Source organism: Oreochromis niloticus, linkage group LG4, assembly GCF_001858045.2.
Source record: "Oreochromis niloticus isolate F11D_XX linkage group LG4, O_niloticus_UMD_NMBU, whole genome shotgun sequence".
Classification (NCBI taxonomy): Eukaryota; Metazoa; Chordata; class Actinopteri; order Cichliformes; family Cichlidae; genus Oreochromis; species Oreochromis niloticus.
The window spans coordinates 4829648-4853988 of NC_031969.2; the positions used below are offsets into that span (position 1 = coordinate 4829648).

A 24341-nucleotide genomic window follows, 5' to 3' on the forward strand; every position below is an offset into this window, starting at 1 on the left:
TCCATGCCTCATTGTCATTGTATTTGATAAACAGATATATTATGATTCCATTAACCTTGGTTTGTTATTCACCATAGTGAGTTTATTTCCATTCGTGTGTGTATGATGGAGTTCAAACCCTCATCCCTCAGTCCACTCACACACAGAAACTATACAGTCCAAGTCCTTTGCAACCTTTCCTTTTAATGTGTGCCTTGCTCTTGTTTGTTATTTATTCCTGTTATCTTACCAATTGTGTTTCCTGCACAGTTTTATTGTACATGGACAATGACAAAAAAGAGCAATTTTATTCTATTCTAAAGGTAGTCCTGCACACTCCTCAATTATGGGATGTGCTTAAGTTTTTCAAAGGACTGCACTGAGTCACATGACTGTATAATTCAAGTATGGGGCATGTGATGAGCAGATCAGCTGTCCTAAACCCAGAGCACTTTGTCCTAGATTTTTAGGAAACCTGAATGAATGAGCTTACAACACATGGCGACAGAAATCGAGTTCACATTAGGCTATGCATACACAAATGGCATACAGCTCATATTTCTTACAGTGCAGTCATGAACATTTAGATATTTTGCTGACATCAGCAGGGTTGCTTGCAAACCGAATACAGGTAGCTATGCCTACAACAAATTTGTGGAAGATGCTTGTTGACTGAGCTATGGGCTTTAATTTTCATACACAAAACTGGGATCTTACATAAATATATTGGGGTGGCTGTGGCTGAGGCAGCACAAGTCACTTGCTAATCAGAAGGTTGGTAGTTTAATCCCTGGCTGCTCCAGTCTGCACGCCAAATATTGGGTAAGATACTAATCCCAAATTGCCCTTAGATGCATCCACCAGAATATGAATGTTTGTGAATGTTTGATAGAAAGCATTTAAGTATAGAAAAAAGTGCTTGTGCGAATGATTCACTTTGCTCAGGTAGAGCAGAAAAGTGCTATGTACGAACCAGTCCATTTACCATATCTGTATAATTTTAAGAAAACATTGATCATTTTTCTCTTGAAAATTGAATTCTTTAGATTTCCTGGGCAACTTTCTACTGTTCTATGTCACTGATATACGATAACTATAATGCTATAATCTGGACTACATAAATGGGCATCAGTGTTTTTTCCTCATAGCACCTTAAGGCTTACAGTAATACAGAAAACTGATCAGAAATATATATTAATGATTATATATACTTTTATTTCTTTCCAAACAGAAAAGGAACCAGAAACATTGTAACGTCCGTGTATGAGCCGTGATCCCTCCAGCATCCACGTGTAAACTTCTCCACCTGTATTAAGGGGCCAGAAAGCCCAGTCCAGGCGAGCTCCTGTGTCAGGAGTTGGCACCAGTCCGTGGCCCTCTGATGATGTGGATCCGAGCTTCCTCATCCAGTTCCTCCACAATTCTCTCCTGTTTCACAGACAGGATGGTGTAGCTAACTGGAAAACTGCAGGTTAAAGGAAACACATTAAAAGAGCCATGTGTGTAGTTTAACTCATGTTTTAACTGGAAACCCTCAAACCCAAAGCATCGTCATTTTAGACTGCTTTGCTGGCTGAACAGTTAGCAACCTTTAAGGTGCATTACAGTTAGGTTTAGGGGCTCAAACCTATTTTTGTTGTAGAGCCCCAAACCTATTTGGGGCTCTACAACAAAAACCACAGTCGATTTTAAATAAAAAATAAAATAAAATTGATCTACATACAGTGTCACAGCCAAGTGAGACATGTTCTCTCATTATTCCAAATCAACCATTATTTCTTGGTTTATTTTCCTGTAAAGTTTATATTATAATTATATATATTTTTTCCATTAACTGCACCTACTGGACTGGAGGAAGTAATTAGAACAGGTATGTCCAAGCCATTTTACATGATGGGCCAGAAACAGCCCACTTTGATTTTAAGTGTGCTGGACCAGTGAAAGTCCTCTTTCTGTCAGTGTAAAGAAGCCTAAATACACTTGTAATCCTTAAAATCTTAATAAAGAAATGCTGCTGTAGTAAATGAAATAAATCTGTCAGCATGATTTTCCGGACTTAAATTATAAGAAATAAATATGAACAGTTCCAGACTGTCCTGTAAATATAAAACAAAAAGTATCATAGGTTTTTTTAATTTATTGACAGAAAACATTTTTTTTCTCCTTTCTATAGTTTTTATATTTCTATAGCGGATAGTAGAAAAAACATAAACGTTCCCATCATTCTTTTGTTAAACATATTACACTGATGTAGCTAAAACAGCTAAAGGTTTATCAGTAAACATAAAGTTGTGAAACTACAGTTAAAAGTTCAAAATCTATGCCCTCCTTTTCCAAAACTCTCCAATGGAGCCAGAGTGGCTGTGGCTCAGGTGGTAGAGCAGATCAGCTACAAGGTTGGTGGTTCGATCCTTGGCTTCCCCAGTCTGCATGCCAAATATCCTTGGGCAAGATACTAACCCAAAGTTGCCCTCCGATGCGTTCATCAGTGTGTGAATGTTTGTTAATTTTCACTTGAGTTTAGAAGTGCTTGTATGAATAAGGGTGAAGGAGGCATGTTGTATACAGCACTTTGAGTACTCCGGGAGAGTAGGCAAGCGCTATATAAGAATCAGTCCATTTACCATTAAATTCTTTACCAGGCCAGTTTTGGCCCCTGCGCCTTATGTTTGATACCCCTGAATTGGAACATTAAAGGTTAATAGATTACTGAACCTTTTATTAAAATGTAACTAAAAATGTTTTACTTATTTATTAAGATGTACTGCAGGGGGCTTGCACCAGGACTGACATAGCTACATTTTTTTTGTGTGTTATCATAACACAAAAACACAACACTGCCTCACCTGCCCTTTAACACGAAGAGGGCAAGACTCGCATCATGTCACGTGTTTAGGGCAGGATGATTTTGTTCATGACTACCTACACTTTGCCGTTAAGACGTTGTGGACAGCTGTCAGGTTATCCGTCTGATCCCCTGAACTACGACATTTCACATGTATCACTAGAAATCTGAAGCTTTAAAACAACGTTCGGTGATTTCTCATCAGTAGCAAAAGTCATTGTGTCCAGTTAGAGATTTAATATTTTCATACTGTGTTCCTTTCTCGTGCATAAATCAAAGTACAACATTGTTTGTTTTTTAACAGGTTAAAAAGAAATAAAAACAGAATGTGGTGACTTATCCTTAAATTAAATGTATTCACAGAATATAAAATGTTGCCCCATGTGAACTCTTTTAAAGGATCAGTTTCAATAACAAATAACATTTGTTATGCTGTCTGTACATTATTTATAGTTATGTTGTACTGGGTTATAAATAAATAATAAAGTGCACTCAGTTTCTTTAACAAGTCTGATGATCAACTCTGCTAAACAGACTGTATGTTTAATAAAGTGTAATATTTACATTTTTTAAGCTGAATTTGCAGTCCCACGCATTAATGACTTACTGTGAACTTCCCATCACGGGGTCTGTAAACAAGTGTTCTTGTTTAACCTCACCTCTCTCCTTTCTCTAAGGAGTGCAGAACACATGGACTGTTCTTAGTCTAAACACCCAAACACTCCTGCCATTCATTCTTTAAGCGACCTGTGAAGGATACAGATGCCGACCACAAAAGCTCCTATAGACAAGCCTGTCAGCAGGTTGCGGGTTCGGATCCGGGCTGCATTTTTCTTCCAGAAGTCGAGGTTCTTTCGGTGGCGGAGGAGTTGTTCCTCCGCCGCTGTTAGTCTGGGTTTAGCAGCTCCTTCTGCTCCTTCCTTAGACATGACTTCTTTGGATCGTCTGCTGCTCGAGAGGAGTGTCCAGTGAACCGGAACGGCTCTAATTCTTCCTTGTATTGTTCATTTGCGGTTGGCAAACAGCAAAATGGTGCATTACCGCCACCAACTGGTGTGGAGTGTGGACCTTAATGACAGAAAAAAAAAAAACAAAACAACAAAAAACATTCAAATCCTCCCAAACAAATGAGTCTGCTTTAAAAACCAAAATATGATCTGATAACTTTCACTTCTCAAGCTCTTACGAAATAAGTCAACCAAGTCCAATTTCACTTTCTTATTGCCAAGCTTTTTGATCAGTTATCTTCTTTCAGCATCATATTTCTGACAATGCAATAAAACATGTTCTGTTTCCTGTTCTCTACTGCAGTCACACTCCCCTGTACGGTGTTTCCCCATTAAAAACAACGTGTTATTCAAACTGGTGTGTCCAAATCTAAGTGGCGATATAACCGTTTCCTCTTTCCTGTTTGTTCCTGTGCTTCTAATTTCTTCTATTTTCCTTTGGATTCTGTAAAAGCATCGCCCTTTCCTCTCTTCCTCCCATTGCTTTTGGCACCTTTCTTTCATTTTGTGCCATATTCTACTTTTGATCTCTGTCCCACTGATATCCATATCCACCATCGGTCTCTTTGTTGCTTCCTTTGCTGTTCTGTCTGCCATAAGCCCCATCATAGTAATTGTGGATAATGTTTGGTGGATCTCTATCAGAATGTCAGCTCTGCAGTCTGAGTGACTGTCTTGCAAACTAGCCAGTAATAAACTTGAGTCTGAACATATCACAGATCTTAGTGGTGTTGCATCTTGAATCCACCGGACAGCTAACAGTATTGAAACCATTTCTCAGTGTACACTGATAAATCATCACTGATCCTTTTCCTTACTTTGATATTAAATTCAGGAACAATAAATGCTGTGTATATTTTGACATAACTCTAAGACTGATTAATATATTCCTGCACTGTATGTGAATTTAAGATAAAAACCCTATCCTTGTTTATTTTTTTCTCAATAGTGTGAAATCTACTACTGCATCAGGGAGTATCCAAGGTGGTATTGTAGGCAACGTAACTGTCTGACTCATGTTGATCTTATCCAGAGTAAGTTCAACCGCTTTCTGTCCCACTGTCCACCCAAAGATCTTCAATTATCTTTTCTTTTTTTCCCAGCAGGGGTGGAAAATAGTTTTTGTTGGATGATCTTTACCATGTCCTTGTAAACTTGCCCAGTAATTCAATGCTAGTTGCTCTCTCCTTATTTTTAATGGCATTTCTCCCACTTCTACCTTTACTGCTGCGGTTGAGGCTGTTTTGAATGCACCTGTGCAGTCTTGGATACTATCTAACTTATGAAGACTTGTTCTGCCCCCCCCATTTAGTTCCCACTAAGCACCTCATTATATTTAACACTTTCTTGTATTTGTCTATTAATTTCTGAATATGTACTGTCGATGTTACCCTTTCATCAAACCATAACCCCAGAAATTTAAAATGTTTTACCCTTTCTCATTCTTGTTCATATAATCTGACTTTGATTTCATCCCCAACTCTTTTCCTTGTAAAAACCATTGCTTTGCTGGCTGAACAGTTAGCAGCCTAGTCTTATCTACTGAGAATTTAAACCCCCACTTATATGACCACTGTTCTACTTCTGTGATTACCCCCTGTACCTTACTCTTCTTAAAAACCAGACAGTATTTCATACCGCCACCTGCTGGATCGGAGTGGGGTTTGTCAATCGCAATATATATGGTAAATGGCCTGTATTTATACAGCGCTTTTATGGTCCCTAAGGACCCCAAAGCGCTTTACATATCCAGTCATTCACCCATTCACACACACATTCATACACTGGTGATGGCAAGCTACGTTGTAGCCACAGCCACCCTGGGGCGCACTGACAGAGGCGAGGCTGCCGGACACTGGCCCCACCGGGCCCTCTGACCACCACCAGTAGGCAACGGGTGAAGTGTCTTGCCCAAGGACACAACGACCGAGACTGTCCGAGCCGGGGCTCGAACCGGTAACCTTCCGATTACAAGGCGAACTCCCAACTCTTGAGCCACGATCGCCCCGTTATACAATACCCCAAAGAACCACTAGATGTCAGTAGCAGCAATGCTGGTGACGTGTGTATAGCATCGCTGTCTTCTGTTTTATCCAGAAGTGCTGCTACTGCATAAAAGAACACTAATACTAATTTGTAGTGTTTTTTTTTTTTTTTAATAAATAGAATCGTTGCAATGGTTTCAATTATTCAAAGTAGACTAAAGAGATTCAAATAAAAATATTAGAATGAAACTTGTATAAAAATAACAACACAGCACAACACAACTTGATTTCTATTTTATTTCACCTTCTTTTTAACTTTTCAACAAATTAGTTGAAAATAGCATCCGCAATACAACAAGCTCAAAAAATTTCAGAGAAAAAAAATCACCAGTGTTGAAAATGGATAACAAAATAAATGCATAGATAAAACTTAGATATATAGTAAACAACATTTTACAACCAAGGTTAGACCTTCATTAGACACATATCTAGTTTGCCAGTTTGGTTTGATTAGGAAGAAGCAGTGTATCTAGTGGTGTTGACATCCTAGATTGACTAGCTTGCTTGAGGATTTCTGTAAAGTTGCATAAAAATGTAAAAGCATAAAATAAAGGTTTGTGACTGAATTTTTGCCATCAACATGCATTGTACCATTTTGGGTCCTGTCTGTTAATAGGACTTCACAATATTTGAAAGCTTTGTGCAAGGAAAGAGACAATAAAGGAGAGGCAGAGAAAGCAATGGTGTGGCACCTAGGTAAGACAAACCTTCATTCATTAAATATCAGTTTGAATATATACGTTTTGATTTGTATAAGTTTTCATAAATTCAACATTTTGTGCATTTTACTTCTCACAGTTTTATTTTAAAAATATACGGGAGTTAGGATTAAGAAAAAAAAACACACACACTATCATGTCCTGTGTCATGGCCCAGCTTTTAAGATCTGATTTTAAGTTTTGTTATTTAACCGCTGTGTTGTCCTCGGGTCAAAAATTACTCCACGTGCATGGCAAACAAGTGTTTGGGAATCCCGAGGACATTACAAGGGTTAAATATTCTATCTGATTTGGGGGTTGTTTAGTCTTTATATTCTTTTCTGTATTTTCTCCCTCACTGTATTTATCCTTGAGCTTAGTTTCAAGTGGTTTAAGAGTTTGAAGAACCTTTGGGGGAAGATTTTTTCTTTGTCTTGTGTTTTTGTGACTAATCACAAATACACTTCAATACATAAAACTGACTTTCTATTTACAAAAATCTGGTTGGGCAAGTACAGATTATTTTTAAAAATGTAAAAAGAAAAGATGTTGATCCTGAAGCATTTATTGATAGTTCTGAGCTGCTCGTTTAACTTCTCCATAAGTTCTCTGCTAGAGTTGGCCTTCAGATTGTGAATTTAGCATATCCTACTAAATAAAAGGTTTTTATTTAAGTTTGTTACAACTGTATCTTGAAAGAAATTAAGATTCTTTACTAAGTGGCAGACATTGCATTCCATTGGCTCTATGGTGTGACGGATCAATGTGATAGAAAGAGTTTCCTTCTGTTGTAGCTGATGAATCACACAGAGTATCCACAGCCTCATTTACAAATTCAGGTTGACAATGGGCTCTTCGGTGAAATTGTTCTTTGCTTGTCTGACACAAACAAGGGTTAACTTATAAAGTTCTACAGCTGTGTACACCACCAATAATAAAATAAAACCATAAAAAATTCCAATGTACACCTAGGGAATTTCCAGAGAAGATTTTAGCACTTACTGGATGATGTAGTGGTGTGTTTACATAAGTAGCTGTCTCTGTTTAAAATGGATACATAAGCAACAAGTTTTTGATCAACTCAGAAGATCCTCATCTTTTCTAAATTTTGAGGTTTCACTTGCTAATTGCTTCTTTTACTGAGCATATCAAGAGAGCAAAGATGAGGGGTTCAGCAGACAGATCAGATGTTGAAACTAAATGTGGTCGAACATTTAACCAAGAGGGCTCCTATCTGAGTGAAAAGACCAGGAGGTATCTGGGCTGCAGCCATAATAAAAGCCACTTGTATTTATTACTAGATTACTATGCTAGAGATAAAGAGGTTATTCAACCCTTGCTTATTACCTCCTTTATCAAAGAATACACTAAACCGTCCTTTATGAAAGGAAAGAAGATAATGTCACCCCACAAGTCAACGGACTATTGGACCATCATTAGTAAGATGAAGTTAATAGATTGTGTAAGTGTTAATTATCAACATGTTTCTTTCATGGTCCTGGGCTTTGACCCAGTGTTTTAAGTTTGTTTTGTATTATGTGTTTTGCATCGTTTGGTCTTGTTTACTCTTTGGGGAATTATGTGATTCTTATGTTGTGTTTTCAGAGCCCTGATGCAAGTTGTTATTGCAGAGTTTTGTCCCCTTTCCTGTCCTATTTCTTTTGGTCTTGCCTCTGTGTGTCAAGTCTCTGTCTTGTCTCCATGTCGCTCTCGCTCTCCCTCTGTCCCTCACTCTCTGTATTTAGTCTCACTGAGTGTTTCGCTGTTTCCTCTTTTAATGTGATATTCTCTTGTCCTCTGTGAATTATGTTTACTTCTACTTCCCCTGTCTCGTCAGTCAGACTTCAGCCGTGTTCCCCAGGTGTTTCCTCTCTGCCCCGATTTCCCTTTTGTGTAAACATTGTCTGTGTCTCCTCCTGTCTGCTGTCGATCGCCATCATTCTTCCAGCTGTGTGTTCTATCAGTTTAGTGTTTCCCAGTTTAATTTCCTTGTGCCTTCATTGTTTTGTTATGTCAATCTGTGAGTCCTGCAATAATGCTGCCTTTGAATCCTGCATTTTTTGGTCCAATCCTGCCTCACCTCACACAGCTTTCATGACAGTTTCCTGTGTGTGAACCTTTATGAAAAGCTGAGAGAAACCCAATATATGAACTATACAGGGAGTGCAGAATTATTAGGCAAATGAGTATTTTGTCCACATCATCCTCTTCATGCATGTTGTCTTACTCCAAGCTGTATAGGCTCGAAAGCCTACTACTAACTACTAGTTTTTCTTCTTTTATACCCTTTCTTGCCAGCCACGCTGTGGAGTACTTGGACGCGTGTGATGGAGCATTGTCCTGCATGAAAATCATGTTTTTCTTGAAGGATGCAGACTTCTTCCTGTACCACTGCTTGAAGAAGGTGTCTTCCAGAAACTGGCAGTAGGACTGGGAGTTGAGCTTGACTCCATCCTCAACCCGAAAAGGCCCCACAAGCTCATCTTTGATGATACCAGCCCAAACCAGTACTCCACCTCCACCTTGCTGGCGTCTGAGTCGGACTGGAGCTCTCTGCCCTTTACCAATCCAGCCACGGACCCATCCATCTGGCCCATCAAGACTCACTCTCATTTCATCAGTCCATAAAACCTTAGAAAAATCAGTCTTGAGATATTTCTTGGCCCAGTCTTGACGTTTCAGCTTGTGTGTCTTGTTCAGTGGTGGTCGTCTTTCAGCCTTTCTTACCTTGGCCATGTCTCTGAGTATTGCACACCTTGTGCTTTTGGGCACTCCAGTGATGTTGCAGCTCTGAAATATGGCCAAACCGGTGGCAAGTGGCATCATGGCAGCTGCACGCTTGACTTTTCTCAGTTCATGGGCAGTTATTTTGCGCCTTGGTTTTTCCACACGCTTCTTGCGACCCTGTTGACTATTTTGAATGAAACGCTTGATTGTTCGATGATCACGCTTCAGAAGCTTTGCAATTTTAAGACTGCTGCATCCCTCTGCAAGATATCTCACTATTTTTGACTTTTCTGAGCCTGTCAAGTCCTTCTTTTGACCCATTTTGCCAAAGGAAAGGAAGTTGCCTAATAATTATGCACACCTGATATAGGGTGTTGATGTCATTAGACCACACCCCTTCTCATTACAAAGATGCACATCACCTAATATGCTTAATTGGTAGTAGGCTTTCGAGCCTATACAGCTTGGAGTAAGGCAACATGCATGAAGAGGATGATGTGGACAAAATACTCATTTGCCTAATAATTCTGCACTCCCTGTACATTTTTGCAAATAGTTACTGTATTTTCACGACCATAAGACGCACCGTACTAAAAGGCGCAGTCTCAGTTATGTGTGCCATTACTGTATTTAACACACACACATAAGGCGCACCTGATTATAGGGCGCATACAAGGATGCGCATTTAAAAATAAAGCGGGAGCAAAACTGAGTTTGGTACTCACATTTTTATTACCGGTAATCGTCATCAATCAAACCTATCGAAGTCCTCATCCTCTGTGTCTGAATTGAACAGCTGTGCTAAATCGCCATCAAACATTCTAGGTTCACTTTCTTCACTGTCAGAGTCACTTTCCGTGCCGTGCGGCTCCTCGGAAATGATGCCGGCTTTTGCGAAAGCTCGAACAACAGTGCCAGCAGACATGTTAGCCCAAGCATCTACAATCCATTCGCAAATTGTGGCGTAACTCGCCCGGCGCTGCCTAGCACTCTTAGTGAAACTGTGGTCTCCATCGGTCATCCATCGCTCCCACGCCGCTCGCAGCCTTACTTTGAACAGCCGGTTCACACCGATGTCCAGCGGCTGGAGTTCCTTTGTCAGGCCTCCCGGAATGACAGCAAGCTCACAGTTCATTTGTTTCACTTGTTTTTTCACATCGGCTGTGAGATGGGCACGCATAGAGTCACAGATCAACAGCGATGGTGATGCGTGGAAAAAAACACCTGGTCTCCTTACATACACCTCCCTCAGCCACTCTTTCATCATTTCCTCATCCATCCAGCCCTTTTCATTTGCCTTAATGATGATTCCTGCTGGAAACTTCTCTTTAGGCAAAGTCTTTCTCTTAAAAATCACCATAGGCGGCAGTTTCTGTCCATTAGCATGGCAGCCAAGCACAACAGTAAAAGAAGACTTTTCGTGCCCCGTTGTGCGTATCGCTACCGTGCTGGTCCCCTTCTTCTCCACAGTGTGACTCACCGGGATGTCGAAAGTGAGCGGCACCTCGTCCATGTTAGTGATGTGGCTGGGCTGGATGTGTTTGTCGGCGATGTGTTTGCTGCAGTAGGAGCGGAAGATGGCCAGTTTTTCATTATAATCCGCTGGAAGTTGCTGCGCTACCGTAGTCCTGGTCCGGATGGAAAAATGGCACCGTTTCATGAAACGAAAGCACCAAGACGGGCCTCCTTGGAAATGTTCAATTTCCATTTCTTCTGCTAGCGAAACCGCTTGTAGCCGAATGGTGACCGTCGAAACGCTTCTCCCGCTCGTTCTTTGCTCGATGATCCACCGCTCGAGTCTTTCCTCCAACTCGAGCCACCTCGCCTTATGTCCGCGGAAACTCAGCTGCGTTTTCTTGACCTGCCGGAGCTTGTTTTCCAGCTTCCTTCACTTGCGAACCATCGATTCATTAATCTTAAATTCTCTCGCGGCTGCTCGATTTCCATGTTCCTCTGCGTAGCTGATGGCCTTCAGTTTAAACTGTGCTTCATAAGCGTGTCTCTGCCATTTTCAGGGTTGTTAAAACGACGATGTTCTGCATAACGCACATACCTGTTCTTTTATACAGGTATTGTGGGATAAGAAGGGGTATTTTACTGTTATTTTATCATCAGCATTATCATTGCATCAGAATCATATCACAAGCATTGCATTAAAGCATTTATTGAAGCTATTGACATTACATTAAAGTTTGTATTACAGTGATTGTTATAACCTCAAGTTAATCTTCTATTTACAGGTGTCAGCATAATCATATAATCTTTCATTGCAGGGGTAACTGTGATCATCTTTATACATATTGCAGTTTTGTGCTTATTATAGAGTTGTGCTCAAGTTAGTAAGGGTTAAAAGCTACAGTCAGCGGGATGTCTGGCTGATCTATTGAGGGGAGTGACTTCGAGCATAGAAGGCCGCACGCGCTTACAAAACACTGATATCATGTTAGTTTTTGTGATCTTTTATTCAGTTATATCTTTTGTTAAGTTTTAAGTAGTGGCAGTTGATTAAACAACATTCATTTAATATTACATACCTGATTCAGATTATTACACACGAGCTAAGAGGTAAAAGAGGGTGCAATTTGAGGTTAGGACACACACACACAGTTAGTGAGTTCAGGGTTAGGTAAGAGACCAACTAACAATCTGCAAAAACCTTGTAGCTGCAATGTTGTGTCTCCATAAGGGACAGTTGGCTTCAGGAGATAAGTGGGAGTCAGTGCCTGCCCTCGAGACGGAGAGAATGTTCCCTTGTTGTGTCAAGAGTTGTCAACATTGCTTGTACTGCACCTGCTTTACGCATGAGGGGGCGTTCTAATACCCTGATTTCATAAAACTATTGTTGTGTGGTTTTTTGACCAGAGATCTTATGCTGTCTGCGTACAGTGTTCATCTCCCACACGTGTGTTCATTAAAATCATCGTTTGACTCAACTCGGCCGGACCAGTGTTGTTATTGTGGTTTTCCTCTTGTATCCATCTCCAATACTTTTGAACCCGTAACAGTATGTATGTGCGATTGTATATACAGTCAACGCCAGTGTTGGGCAAGTTACTTGAAAAAAATAATCAGTAACTAATTACTGATTACTTCCCCCAAAAAGTAATCCCGTTACTTTACTGATTACTTATTTTCAAAAGTAATTAATTACTTAGTTACTTAGTTACTTTTTAAAAACACAATTTACAACCTGAATAGGTGATAAAGCGATAGATCTTTCAGCCCAATTCTACTTTTTCTGCATAATCCATCATACAAAATGTAATCAAATGGAAATGTCTCTTTTTAAAACTTGTTTTATTAGTTTTAATCTTTTAACTTTATGCATCAAGCAAAAATTAAATTATATGCAACATTCTCTGACTGGAAGAAATTTGTTTAACATTTAAACCTATTTTCTGCACATTCCAGCACATAAAATAAAATATGTTTTTGTGTTTACACTCACTCTTTCAAATAGATGCAAGTAAAACACAGCAGAAAATAAATAAAGTCAAAGGCTAGTTGCTCTATTTTCACCTGTAAAGCAGGACGGGGGTAGGCGGAGGTTTACCCTGGTGCAGGTGTGCCGCAGCGGTCAGTGGAAGACTCCGCGAATTTCTCTGTGTGTTTGCCATTACAGTCGTAGCGCACTCGGCGCTTGCTTGGAAGTTAAGGGGGTTTTTTTCGCTGTAAAAAGAAGTTTTCTTCCCACGCACAACGGACGCTAATGTTTTTGTCACTTTTTATGGAATCAAACTCAAAATAAGGTCAGTACTTCCACACTTTAAACGCTGCACGCTCATACTCTCTCCCGTACTTGATATATTATCCATTGTTGATCTGCAGACAGCTGTTGTCACGAACGTCGCACTCGCTTACGTCACTATCATGAGACATTCTCGCAAAAAACTCACGGTTTTAGTAACGCAGTAACGCAGCGTTCCTACGGGAAAGTAACGGTAATCTAATTACCGTTTTTGCAATAGTAATCCCTTACATTACTCGTTACTTGAAAAATGTAATCGGATTACAGTAACGCGTTACAAGTAACGCGTTACTGCCCATCTCTGGTCAACGCCCACACTTCACCCTTTAGCGTTCTCATGGTGTTCTCTACTACGTCCTCCTTACAACACACACAGGGCGCACTGCACTATAGCGCGCCGCACTTTTTGAAGAAAATCTAAGACTTTTATATGCGCCTTATAGTCGTGAAAATACGGTAGCTGTTATTAGTTTTATTTATTAGATTTTTTTACGCTTTAAAAAAATTCTAACAGGATATGAATGTCCTTAAAGAGTAAGAGAAGTTTGGAATCTGTAAAACTGAAACTTTTCAAGGACTTAGGGAGGTTGTGCAATTTTTTGAAAAAAAACCCCCAAAACAATCAAAAGTGAAGAATTATACACATACAAAAACTTCATTTAGAAATCTCGCTGGCAGAATATTCAGTGCACACAAAAAGGGCTGCATTTTATTAATCTCCACTGTTAGATTCCCCAAAGATACACTATGAGGGCCTGTAAGCTGGAACACATTCATAATGTGAAAATACATTTTGCATGGCATTGTTTAATATTATTTAATTGTCTAAGTTAAATGTAAAAGTTACTGTACAAAAACAGTTGAGATGCACAGATTTTTCACTAAAAACTTGTGAAAATTAATTATAGCCCCTAATTTTCTTTTCTATGACAATGTTTTCACCTTTGCTGAAAGTGACCAGTGACTTTATAACAATAACTTCTCAAAAACTATAACTCAATATAACTATAACTTAATGAGTAACCAATAACTTATTCTAGCATAAATGCTATTGTGACTTCCAAACTTAAAAGTCCTTCTTTCATCAACAACATAACATTTATTTAATTTGGTTTGATTCTGAATTTTTGGAAACATCTGGCTTGAGTTCTTCTTATTATAGCCTACAATAGTAGTAGCAGTAGAATGGACTATGAGAAACATTAACGATTACAGGCAAAGCAATAACTATGAAAACATTGCTCTAAGTAAAATAGAGTGCAATATGTAACTACAACCAGTTCACTGATGTTCTCTTAAGGTCATCTATCCATATTTGATGCACTTAAGGTGGTTTTTGAAGAAATGAAGCTGCAGTTTGAATTCAGAGTCATCCTTTCTAGGATTTCTGAACTTGCTATAGCGAGCACTTCTGGCTACATGTTGATGGCCAATGGATACATCACCACAAGTGGCAACCAGTAAATAGCCCAGTCCATCCATAAAGAACTCTAGATTTACAAAAAAAAAAAAAAAAAAGAGTACTTCAAAATAAAACATTTTGTTATCATAGCTAAGGAAAACTGGAAACTTGCTACTTTTGTCACTTGTAAACCAAACTGAAATCTGGACCTACCTGAATGTGCTATCCGCTGTAGCTTAGGGTCAAATCCCACCCTCTGTACAGCATCTGTACGGGCCAGGAAGAAGTTGACCACTCCACTGGCCAAAAAGCATTGTGGGTAACCAGGAACTGAATGGAATTTCTTATTAGACTTCCTGTATAAGCAGCCACCTTCAGTTTCTTCTCCTTCTTCATAGATAAGAGAGAAATAAAACTGATTCTCTTTTACTGACCCACCAACCTAAAAAAAAGAGAAACCGAAGATCAAGCTTTAAATATTGTCATGAACAGAGATGGGCAGTAACGTGTTGCTCTAATCCGATTACTTTTTTCAAGAAAGAGTAAAGTAAGGGATTACTATTGCAAACAAAGTCATTAGCACGTTATTGTGTTACTAAACCATGATTTTGTTTGTGAGAGTGGCTCATGACAATGACGTAAGAGCGTGCAATGTCCGTGGCAGCAACAGACATGTGTAGATCAACAATGAACAATATGGAGTGCGGGAGAGAGTACGACCATGCAGCATTTAATGCTGCATTGCCCACCTGCACATTGGTCACTCAATATAATATATGTGACTGTGGCTTATATGTTACATGCTGTACAGAAGCTTGGAAGAATTTTATCTTATTCCTGTTCCCGTAAAAGTGCAAGATTTATGTTCAGTCTTATGAAAAGGGAATGAGCCTTGGTGGTGATGGTGGAACGGGCGCATTAGGTCACACTTAGAATGCTATAATCAGTTACATCTGATTTACCTAAAGAAGAAAACAAGTGACAAAATCACAGAGGATTCTCCAATTGATTTAGTGTAGCAGGAACCTACAGTCGTGGCCAAAAGTTTTGAGAATTACATAAATATTGGAAATTGGAAAAGTTGCTGCCTAAGTTTGTATAATAGCAATTTGCATATACTCCAGAATGTTAGGAAGAGTGATCAGATGAATTGCATAGTCCTTCTTAGCCATGAAAATTAACTTAATCCCAAAAAAACCTTTCCACTGCATTTCACTGCTGTCATTAAAGGACCTGCTGAGATCATTTCAGTAATCGTCTTGTTAACTCAGGTGAGAATGTTGACGAGCACAAGGCTGGAGATCATTATGTCAGGCTGATTGGGTTAGAATGGCAGACCTGACATGTTAAAAGGAGGGTGATGCTTGAAATCATTGTGCTTCCATTGTTAACCATGGTGACCTGCAAAGAAACACGTGCAGCCATCATTGCGTTGCATAAAAATGGCTTCACAGGCAAGGTTATTGTGGCTACTAAGACTGCACCTAAATCAACAATTCATAGGATCATCAAGAACTTCAAGGAAAGAGGTTCAATTCTTGTTAAGTAGGCTTCAGGGTGTCCAAGAAAGTCCAGCAAGCACCAGGATCGTCTCCTAAAAAGGTTTCAGCGGCAGGATCGGAGTGCCACCAGTGCAGAGCTTGCTCAGGAATGGCAGCAGGCAGGTGTGAGCGCATCTGCATGCACAGTGAGGCGAAGACTGTTGGAAGATGGCCTGGTGTCAAGAAGGGCAGCAAAGAAAACACTTCTCTCCAAAAAAAGAAAATCAGGGACAGATTAATCGTCTGCAGAAAGTATGGTGAATGGACTGCTGAGGACTGGGGCAAAGTGATATTCTCCGATGAAGCCTCTTTCCGATTGTTTGGGATATCTGGAAAAAGGCTTGTCCGGAGAAGAAAAGGTGAGCGCTACCATCAGTCCTGTGTCATGCCAACAGTGAAGCATCCTGAGACCATTCATGTGTGGGGTTGCTTCTCATCCAAGGGAGTGGACTCACTCACAATTTTCCCCAAAAACACAGCCATGAATAAAGAATGGTACCAAAACACCCTCCAACAGCAACTTCTTCCAACAAACCAACAACAGTTTGGTGAAGAACAATGCATTTTCCAGCACAATGGAGCACTGTTCCATAAGGCGAAAGTGATAACTAAGTGGCTCGGGGAACAAAACGTTGAAATTCTGGGTCCATGCCCTGGAAACTCCCCATATCTTAATCCCATTGAGAACTTCTGGTCAATCCTCAAGAGGCGGGTGGACAAACAAAAACCCCACTAATTCTGACAAACTCCAAGAAGTGATTATGAAGGAATGGGTTGCTGTCAGTCAGGATTTGGCCCAGAAGTTGATTGAGAGCATGCCCAGTCGAATTGCAGAGGTCCTGAAAAAGAAGAGCCAACAATGCAAATGCTGACTCTTTGCATAAATGTCATGTAATTGTCGATAAAAGCCTTTGAAAAGTATGAAGTGCTTGTTAATATATTTCAGTACATCACAGAAACAACTGAGACAAAGATCTGAAAGCAGTTTAGCAGCCAACTTTGTGAAAACTAATATTTGTCTCATTCTCAAAACTTTTGGCCACGACTGTAGATCACATTAGTGATGCAAATGATCAGCAGACTGGGGAAAAACAAAACCTTACATCTGTTAACAGAAATAACTATATAATTTATCTACATAGTTCAGTTTATTTTACTTTTAGTGTTCTATTTAAAGAAGAAAACACAATCATGTAACATGAGCCATTTCATTCTCACCACATCCAGTTCAGGGACCGCCTCCATCACCTCCACAAGCTTCTCTATCTTTGTCTTTTCTGTAAACAAAAAGTCATCATCCACCCACAGGAAGTACTTGGTGGTTACCTGGGAAACAGCCAGATTTCTGCCTGCAAACCAGCCCTGAGGATGAAAAAACATCTTTTACAGTCTGTTGTAATGGTCCTTTGACCCCCTAAGGTGTAAGTAGTCACTTGTGACATTCATTACTTCTAGATTTGACTATTGTAATTCATAACTATCAGATTGTTCAGAAAGTTCCTAAAAACACTAATGCAAAACACTGGAGACTGATATTAAAAGCTACAATCTTTTGTTTTTTACCCAAAAGCTTACAGGTAGGGCTGGATCAGGTCACACTTGACTATCCTCAGACTGCGGAAGGATTTCATGCGATGCACTGAGCATTTCCTCTCCACTCTTCTTCTTCTTCCCATTTAATTCCTCACCTTTGTATACCACTGGAGCATGTGATTACATTTTTTTCTTCTCTGTCCCTTATTCTGTGTTTTGTCCTGTCTGTCAGTGATCTCTTTTTCAATTCACTTCTCTTTATCTTCTCTTTCCACAGCTGGTTATGGCAGATGAGTGTCCCTCACCATGGCTGGCTCTGTTTGAGCTGTCTTCACGTTAAAAGGGAGTTTTTCATTTTTATCATTGCAAAATGCTGACTGTTGGGATTTCTTCACAATACAATTTCTTTCTTTTTTATTTATATTTCTAAATTGTTCTGCATTAATCCCATTAATCTGAGTTTCAAGTGAGAATAATAGATAACTTGCAAACAAATTAAGTTTATATTTAGGGGAAAAAGAAAAAAAGAAAAAGAAAGAAAGAAAGAAAAAAAGCATAGAATTTTATATTTTACTATTTGAATAAATCTTTCAATAATTATACTGCTATGTCTTAGACGTCTGATAAAACTCAGTATTAATTTAAAAAAAAAAACAACCACAACCTTAAGTTCTAAATGTCTATGCATACCTGTGCTGGAGGCATGATGTAATGCTGGATGTTTTCTCCGGTAATGTGTTCTGGTTCAAAGCTGTCATCTGCAACAATGACTTTTATGTTGCTATAGAATTTTCGGATGCTGTCCAACAAGACCTTCAGCTGTTCGTACCGCAGGAAGGTCTTTGTGGCGATGGTAACTTGAGAGCTAATATCTGACAGACAGAAGCCAAGAAACGTTTCAAGAAAATAAGACAGATCATCTGCTACAGAGTAGAATGAGTTATTGGCTTCATATAGCAGTGAATGAATGTAGAACATTTTCAAACCCAATGAATTCTGGTGTTCTGGTCACACCTATTATCTCCGACTGGGGATTTAGCTTTTGTTGAGTCAGCTAAGGCAAATAAAGCCTGACTTCATAGTACACCTCTCTGTTCTGCTGTATTTGGTCCAACTTGCTTTTGTTAGAGGAAGCTTGATAGTAGTTCTCTCCCACTAAACATTGTACGTCAGATAGACGTGCAGAACATGTCGATAATGAGTCCATCATTTCATGACGAATGCTGGACAGCTATACAACGTGAACTTGGTCCACAATTTGGACGTCAATATGAAGTTCAACATATGAACTTTACACTGGGTAATTTTTTTGGAAGTCATGTGGATGTCTATGACAGGTGGAGGAAATTTACAAAGACGCCGCCTGGTAACATTGGGTCAGAACGACCCATGTTCAGCACTTCCATTGCTGAAGCCACTGCACTGAGATGCGGCAGCAAGGTGGTTGTTGCCTTTTGTTGTGGTAACCCCCGAACCAATTGGTGGACACCAGAGGTGAAGGGAGCCACCAGGCTGAAGAATGAGTCCTATCGGGTTTGGTTAGTCTGTGGGGACTCCGGAGTCTGTGGGGCAGTGGAAAGAATACTTTGGAAGGAATACTCCTAGGACCACTTTAATCCCACTGGCACGTCTTCCGTGAAGGAAGTAGAGTCTAGGGACGAGGGGGACGACTCACCTATCTCGGGGGGGCGATGTCACTGAAGCAGTTAAACAGCTCCTTGGTGGCAGAGCCCCTGGGGTGGATGAGGTTAGCTGGAAAGGAGAGTCTTTCTGTTAGTCGAACCTCGGATACAAGAGTAACAATGGGGTTTTCGCCCTGTTCGTGGAACACTGTACCAGCTCTTTACCCTCTCAAGGATACTTGAGGATGCATGGGAGTTTGCCCAACCAGTCTACACGTGTTTTGTGGACCCGGAGAAGGTATTCAGCCGTGTCCCTCGAAGTGTCCTGTGGGAGGTGCTTCAGGAGCATGGGGTGTCTGGCCCATTGCCACGGTCCATTCGATCCCTATACAGCTGTTTCAAGAACTGGGTCCATAGTAGTCGGACTTGTTCCTGGTGGGTGATGGGCTCCACCAGGGTTGCACTTTGTCACCGATTCTGTTCGTAATTTTTATGTACACAGTTTCTAGGTGTAGCCAAGAGGTGGAAGGCTTTCGCTTGGGTGGTCTCGGAATCTCATCTCTGCTTTTTGCAGATGATGTGGTTCTTTTGGCTTCATCGGGTGATGGCCTCCAGCTCGCGCTGAAACAGTTTGCGGCCGCTGTACCGATCGTGGTGAAGAGAGCCAAGTGTAAAACAGAAGCTTTCAATTTACCAGTCGATCTCCAGACCCTTTCCAAAAAATTACAATATCATGGAAAAGTTTATTTATTTACATAATTCCATTCAAAACGTTAAACTTTCATAGATTATAGATTCAGGCCCCACAACTTAAATGATTACAAGTACTTAGTTGTTTATTTGTACATAATTTGGGCTTCCAGCTCATAAAACCCATGAAAACAGGATTTCAAAAAATTAGAATACTGTGACGACATCACCATTTACTTCTCAGTTTTTGCAGGAAAAAAAATAGAAATTAGGATCACATCAAATCAATCAAATGTGGTACTTTCAAAATGATACGTCAATCTTCAGTACTTGGTTGGGAATCCCTTCACCTTATTCAATGCCTCGATGCGCCATGGCATTGAGGCAATCAGCCTGTGGCATTGCCTGGTAGTTATGGAAGCCCAGATTTCCTTGATGCTTTCTGTCAGCTCTTCTTTGTTTTTGGGTCTGGTGGACCTCATTTTCCTCTTGATACCCCATAGATTCTCAATGGGGTTTAGGTCCGGCGACTTGACTGGCCAGTCAAGTACTGTGATGGCATGGCAATCAAACCAGGTTTTGGTGCTTCTGGCGGTATGGGCGGGGGCCAGGTCCTGCTGGAAGATGAAATCTGCATCTCCATATAGATCCTCAGCAGAAGGAATCATGAAGCTCTCTAAAACATTCTGGTAGACTGTTGCGGTGACCTTTGATTTCAGAAAGCAGTTTACCAACACCTGCACCAGACATTGCACCTCAAATCATGATTGACTGTGGATATTTCACACTGGACCTCAAGCAACTTGGGTTCTGTTCCTCACCCATCTTCCTCCAAACACTTGGACCTTGATTCCCGAATGAAAGGCACACTTTCATCGGAAAAGGGGACCTTTGACCACTGGCCAACAGTCCAGTCCATCTTCTCCTTGGCCCAGTTGAGTTGCTTCTGACGCTGGCTCAGGCTCACAAGTGGTTTTGAAGCTTTGACTCCTGCCTCATTCCACTCTTTCTGGATCTCTGCCAGATTCTTGAATCTTCTGTCTGATAATCTGCTGAAGGCCACAGTCATCTCTTCTTATGGTGCATCTTCTCCTGCCACATTTTGCCCTTCCACTAGACTTTCCATTGATATGCTTGGATACAGCACTCTGTGAACAGCCATCCTCCTTAGCTATGAACTTTTGTGGCTTACCCATCTTATGGAGGGTACCAGTGATGCTCTTCTGGCCAGTTGTCAAGTCTGCAGTCTTCCCCATATTGAACCTAACTGAGAAAATTGGATCAAAGTGAAGCAATTTAATGACACCTGGGAAAACCTGTGCAGGTGCTTTGAGTTTAGTAGATGAGTTATGTGTGACACTCAGTTTAAAACATTCATGCCCTGTAAAATTTGGGCTGATGCCTTCATAGTATTCTAATTTTTTGAAATCGTGTTTTTGTGGATTTCATGAGCTGGAAGCACAAATTATGTACAAATAAACAACTAAGTACTTGTAATCATTTAAGTTGTGGGCCCTGAATCTATAATCTATAGAAGTTTTATGTTTTGAATGGAATTATGGAAATAAATAAACTTTTCCATGATATTCAAATTTTTTGGTAAGGGTCTGTACGTTACTAACCTCACCTATGATCACGAACTGTGTATAGCAACTGAAAGAACGAGATGCGCAACATCTCTAAAATTAGAAATATCCTGTCTCAGAGTGATGCTGAAAAACTAGTTCACACATTTATTACTTCCAGGCTGGACTACTGTAATTCATTATTATCAGGATGTCCTAAAAACTCGCTGAAAAGTCTTCAAGAGTACTGCTGCAGCAAGAGTACTGACAGTACCTTCATTGGCTTCCTGTTAAATCCAGAATTGAATTCAAAATCCTGCTCCTCACATACAAGGTCTTAAATAATCAGGCCCCATCTTATCTTAACGACCTTGTAGTACCATATCACCCTATTAGAGCACTTCGCTCTCACACTGCTGGCTTACTTGTTGTTCCTAGAGTATTTAAAAGTAGAATGGGAGGGAGAGCCTTCAGTTTTCAGGCCCCTCTTCTGTGGAACCAGCTTCCAGTTTGCATTCAGGAGACAGACACTATCTCTACTTTCAAGATTAGGCTTAAAACTTTCCTTTTTGCTAAAGCATATAGTTAGGGCTGGACCAGGTGACCCTGAATCCTCCCTTAGTTATGCTGCAATAGACATAGGCTGCCGGGGGATTCCCATGATGCATTGAGTTTTTCCTTTCCAGTCACCTTTCTCACTCACTATGTGTTAATAGACCTCTCTGCATCGAATCATATCTGTTATTAACCTCTGTCTCTCTTCCACAGCATGTCTTTCATCCTGTTTTCCTTCTTTCACCCCAACCGATCGCAGCAGATGGCCCGGCCCCTCCCTGAGCCTGGTTCTGCCGGAGGTTTCTTCCTGTTAAAAGGGAGTTTTTCCTTCCCACTGTCGCCAAAGTGCTTGCTCATAGGGGGTCATATGATTGTTGGGTTTTTCTCTGTATTTATTATTGTACGATCTACTGTACAATATAAAGCGCCTTGAGATGACTGCTGTTGTGATTAGAAATGACATTTCATATTTTACAATATATTATTCCCGCTAATTTGTAGTAAGATACAAAATAAAACCAAAGAAATAATTGGTACTGCGAAAGAACCTTCATAAAATTCAAGGTTTTACTGCATTGCTCTCTCTCTCTCTCTTTCTTTTTTAACCCTTGTTGAAAAGTAGACTCCTACCTGTCCCCATGTCATACAGGACTGGTATATGAGGCTGCTTGATGGCAATAGGGAACACAGCTTCATGGTTTTCAAACTGGAAAGTTACTAAAAACAGAAAAATAAAACATACTTATTGTACACTAAAAAGAAGATTCTTGGCTTAAAAGACAAGGCTCTGAGTTCCCAGACAATGCTGACCAAGGTCTCCAGTGTTGATATGGTACACTGTGCTAGTATAGGACACTTTGACCAGCACGTCGTTGAGCAGCTCCAAGCTCCTGGACTTGATTATCAATTCTTTCTCACGAAAACCTGTGAATTACAATTTCACAACATTTCATTCAAGTGTCTTCTTTAGATTGAAGTTTGATTGTGAAGGTCATAACATGTCAAACCCATCATAACCCTCCATCCCCTATTCATATTTTCAGGACATAAATGTGCTACCATAGAATACAGTTAATGACTCAGAACATATTTGTTCCTGATTTGCAGTGACCCATCATTTGAAGGGATATATCAGACACAAATCAAGCCAACAAATTTACCTCCACAACATAACAGATTTGTTTAGTATAGGAGTTATAGCTTTTATTTGTCACCAATTTATATATAAACTGATGAGAAGTGGAATCTCACCTTTGACTGTGACCTCTGCTGGTGGAATATCTGTGGTAAGGATACCTTTAGAGACTTTTAAGACCACCTAGAATAGAAAAATCTGAATAAACAAAAAAAGTACTCAGAGTATTCATACTTACACAGACATCTGTGACATCATTCATTTTAATCACATTGATAATAAACTCTGGATATAAACTTACATACAATCATTTTTAATTTCCCTAAATGCTTGTGGTATTTGATTTAGATGTATTATCTTACATTTGAAAGCTGGCCCCAGACCACAACCACAAAACCAGACCCAGTGTCATGGCCTGATGTTACTGCAGGGCTTTATGTATGCAGCTAGCAAAATGCTAAAGAGAGCCTAGGGGCCATCCACATGGGAAGGACATGACATCCAGAGACCAAAAAAAGTTAATAATGTAAATAAGTGACTTCAAGTGTCAATGAATGAAATAAAGCACTGGCGGGGCAACTGGATAGTTCCTGAGTTAGACTTTATACATTATAGTAAACATATTATTTGAAAAAAAGCTTTGGTTTAATAATCTTTTAACAAATTATAGAATTCATATTACTAACGTTCTGACTTTCAATATCAAAATCATATTCAGCAAAGTACCTAGGGCCTGACAATTTTGTTTACAGTATAGTTTCTGTCTTTAACTCAACACCAAAATGGCTGCATTTGCAAATGACAAAGAATTATTCCTAGAACATAAAGAATGCAAATTCAGCATCCTTGTTTCTTTAAAATCTCTATGATAATAGTATTAAAATTAAAGTTACCAAGCGCTTCTAAGGTCATCACAATTAGTGTAAGGAAATTTAAAGTTTCACCAAGTAGAAACAATACAGTGGCAGCCTTGAAGTTCACTGTTTTTTAAATAAAACATACAGGCCTACCTTTGGAGTCTAGAAATATTTGATACCCATCTTGCACCTCTATTATTCTAACAGTTAGACTTTGGTGAGATTTCCCTATCAAGCTGAACTGTTTTATGACACTAACCTTGTAGCTGCTTCTTTTTCCTGCATGCAGCTGTAAACCTAAAATTAAAATGAACACACTGTGACAGCATCCCATGATGGAAAGAAATACATTCATCAGTGGGTATATTGACCTTATAACAAAGAAACTTAAA

The 24341-nt window shown here is 39.9% G+C and overlaps 1 protein-coding gene across 2 annotated transcripts in view; it reads right to left on the reverse strand.

Moving 5' to 3' along the window:
- Positions 1-1173: 1173 nt before the first annotated feature.
- Positions 1174-24341, reverse strand: part of LOC100694946 (beta-1,4 N-acetylgalactosaminyltransferase 2) — a 43407-nt gene continuing 20239 nt past the window's right edge. Inside the window, exons 5-13 of one of the 2 annotated variants that reach the window (XM_025906700.1) lie at positions 24209-24246; positions 23209-23275; positions 22768-22881; positions 22588-22674; positions 18216-18397; positions 17211-17354; positions 14665-14893; positions 3585-3892; positions 1174-1436 (exon numbers count right to left, since the gene is read on the reverse strand). In XM_025906700.1, coding sequence (XP_025762485.1) covers positions 3711-3892; positions 14665-14893; positions 17211-17354; positions 18216-18397; positions 22588-22674; positions 22768-22881; positions 23209-23275; positions 24209-24246 — 1043 coding nt within the window. In that variant the 3' untranslated portion in view covers positions 1174-1436; positions 3585-3710. Of the gene's footprint in view, positions 1437-3584; positions 3893-13741; positions 14540-14664; positions 14894-17210; positions 17355-18215; positions 18398-22587; positions 22675-22767; positions 22882-23208; positions 23276-24208; positions 24247-24341 lie in introns of those variants that run through there. The other variant, XM_019358280.2, reaches the window with a different exon arrangement.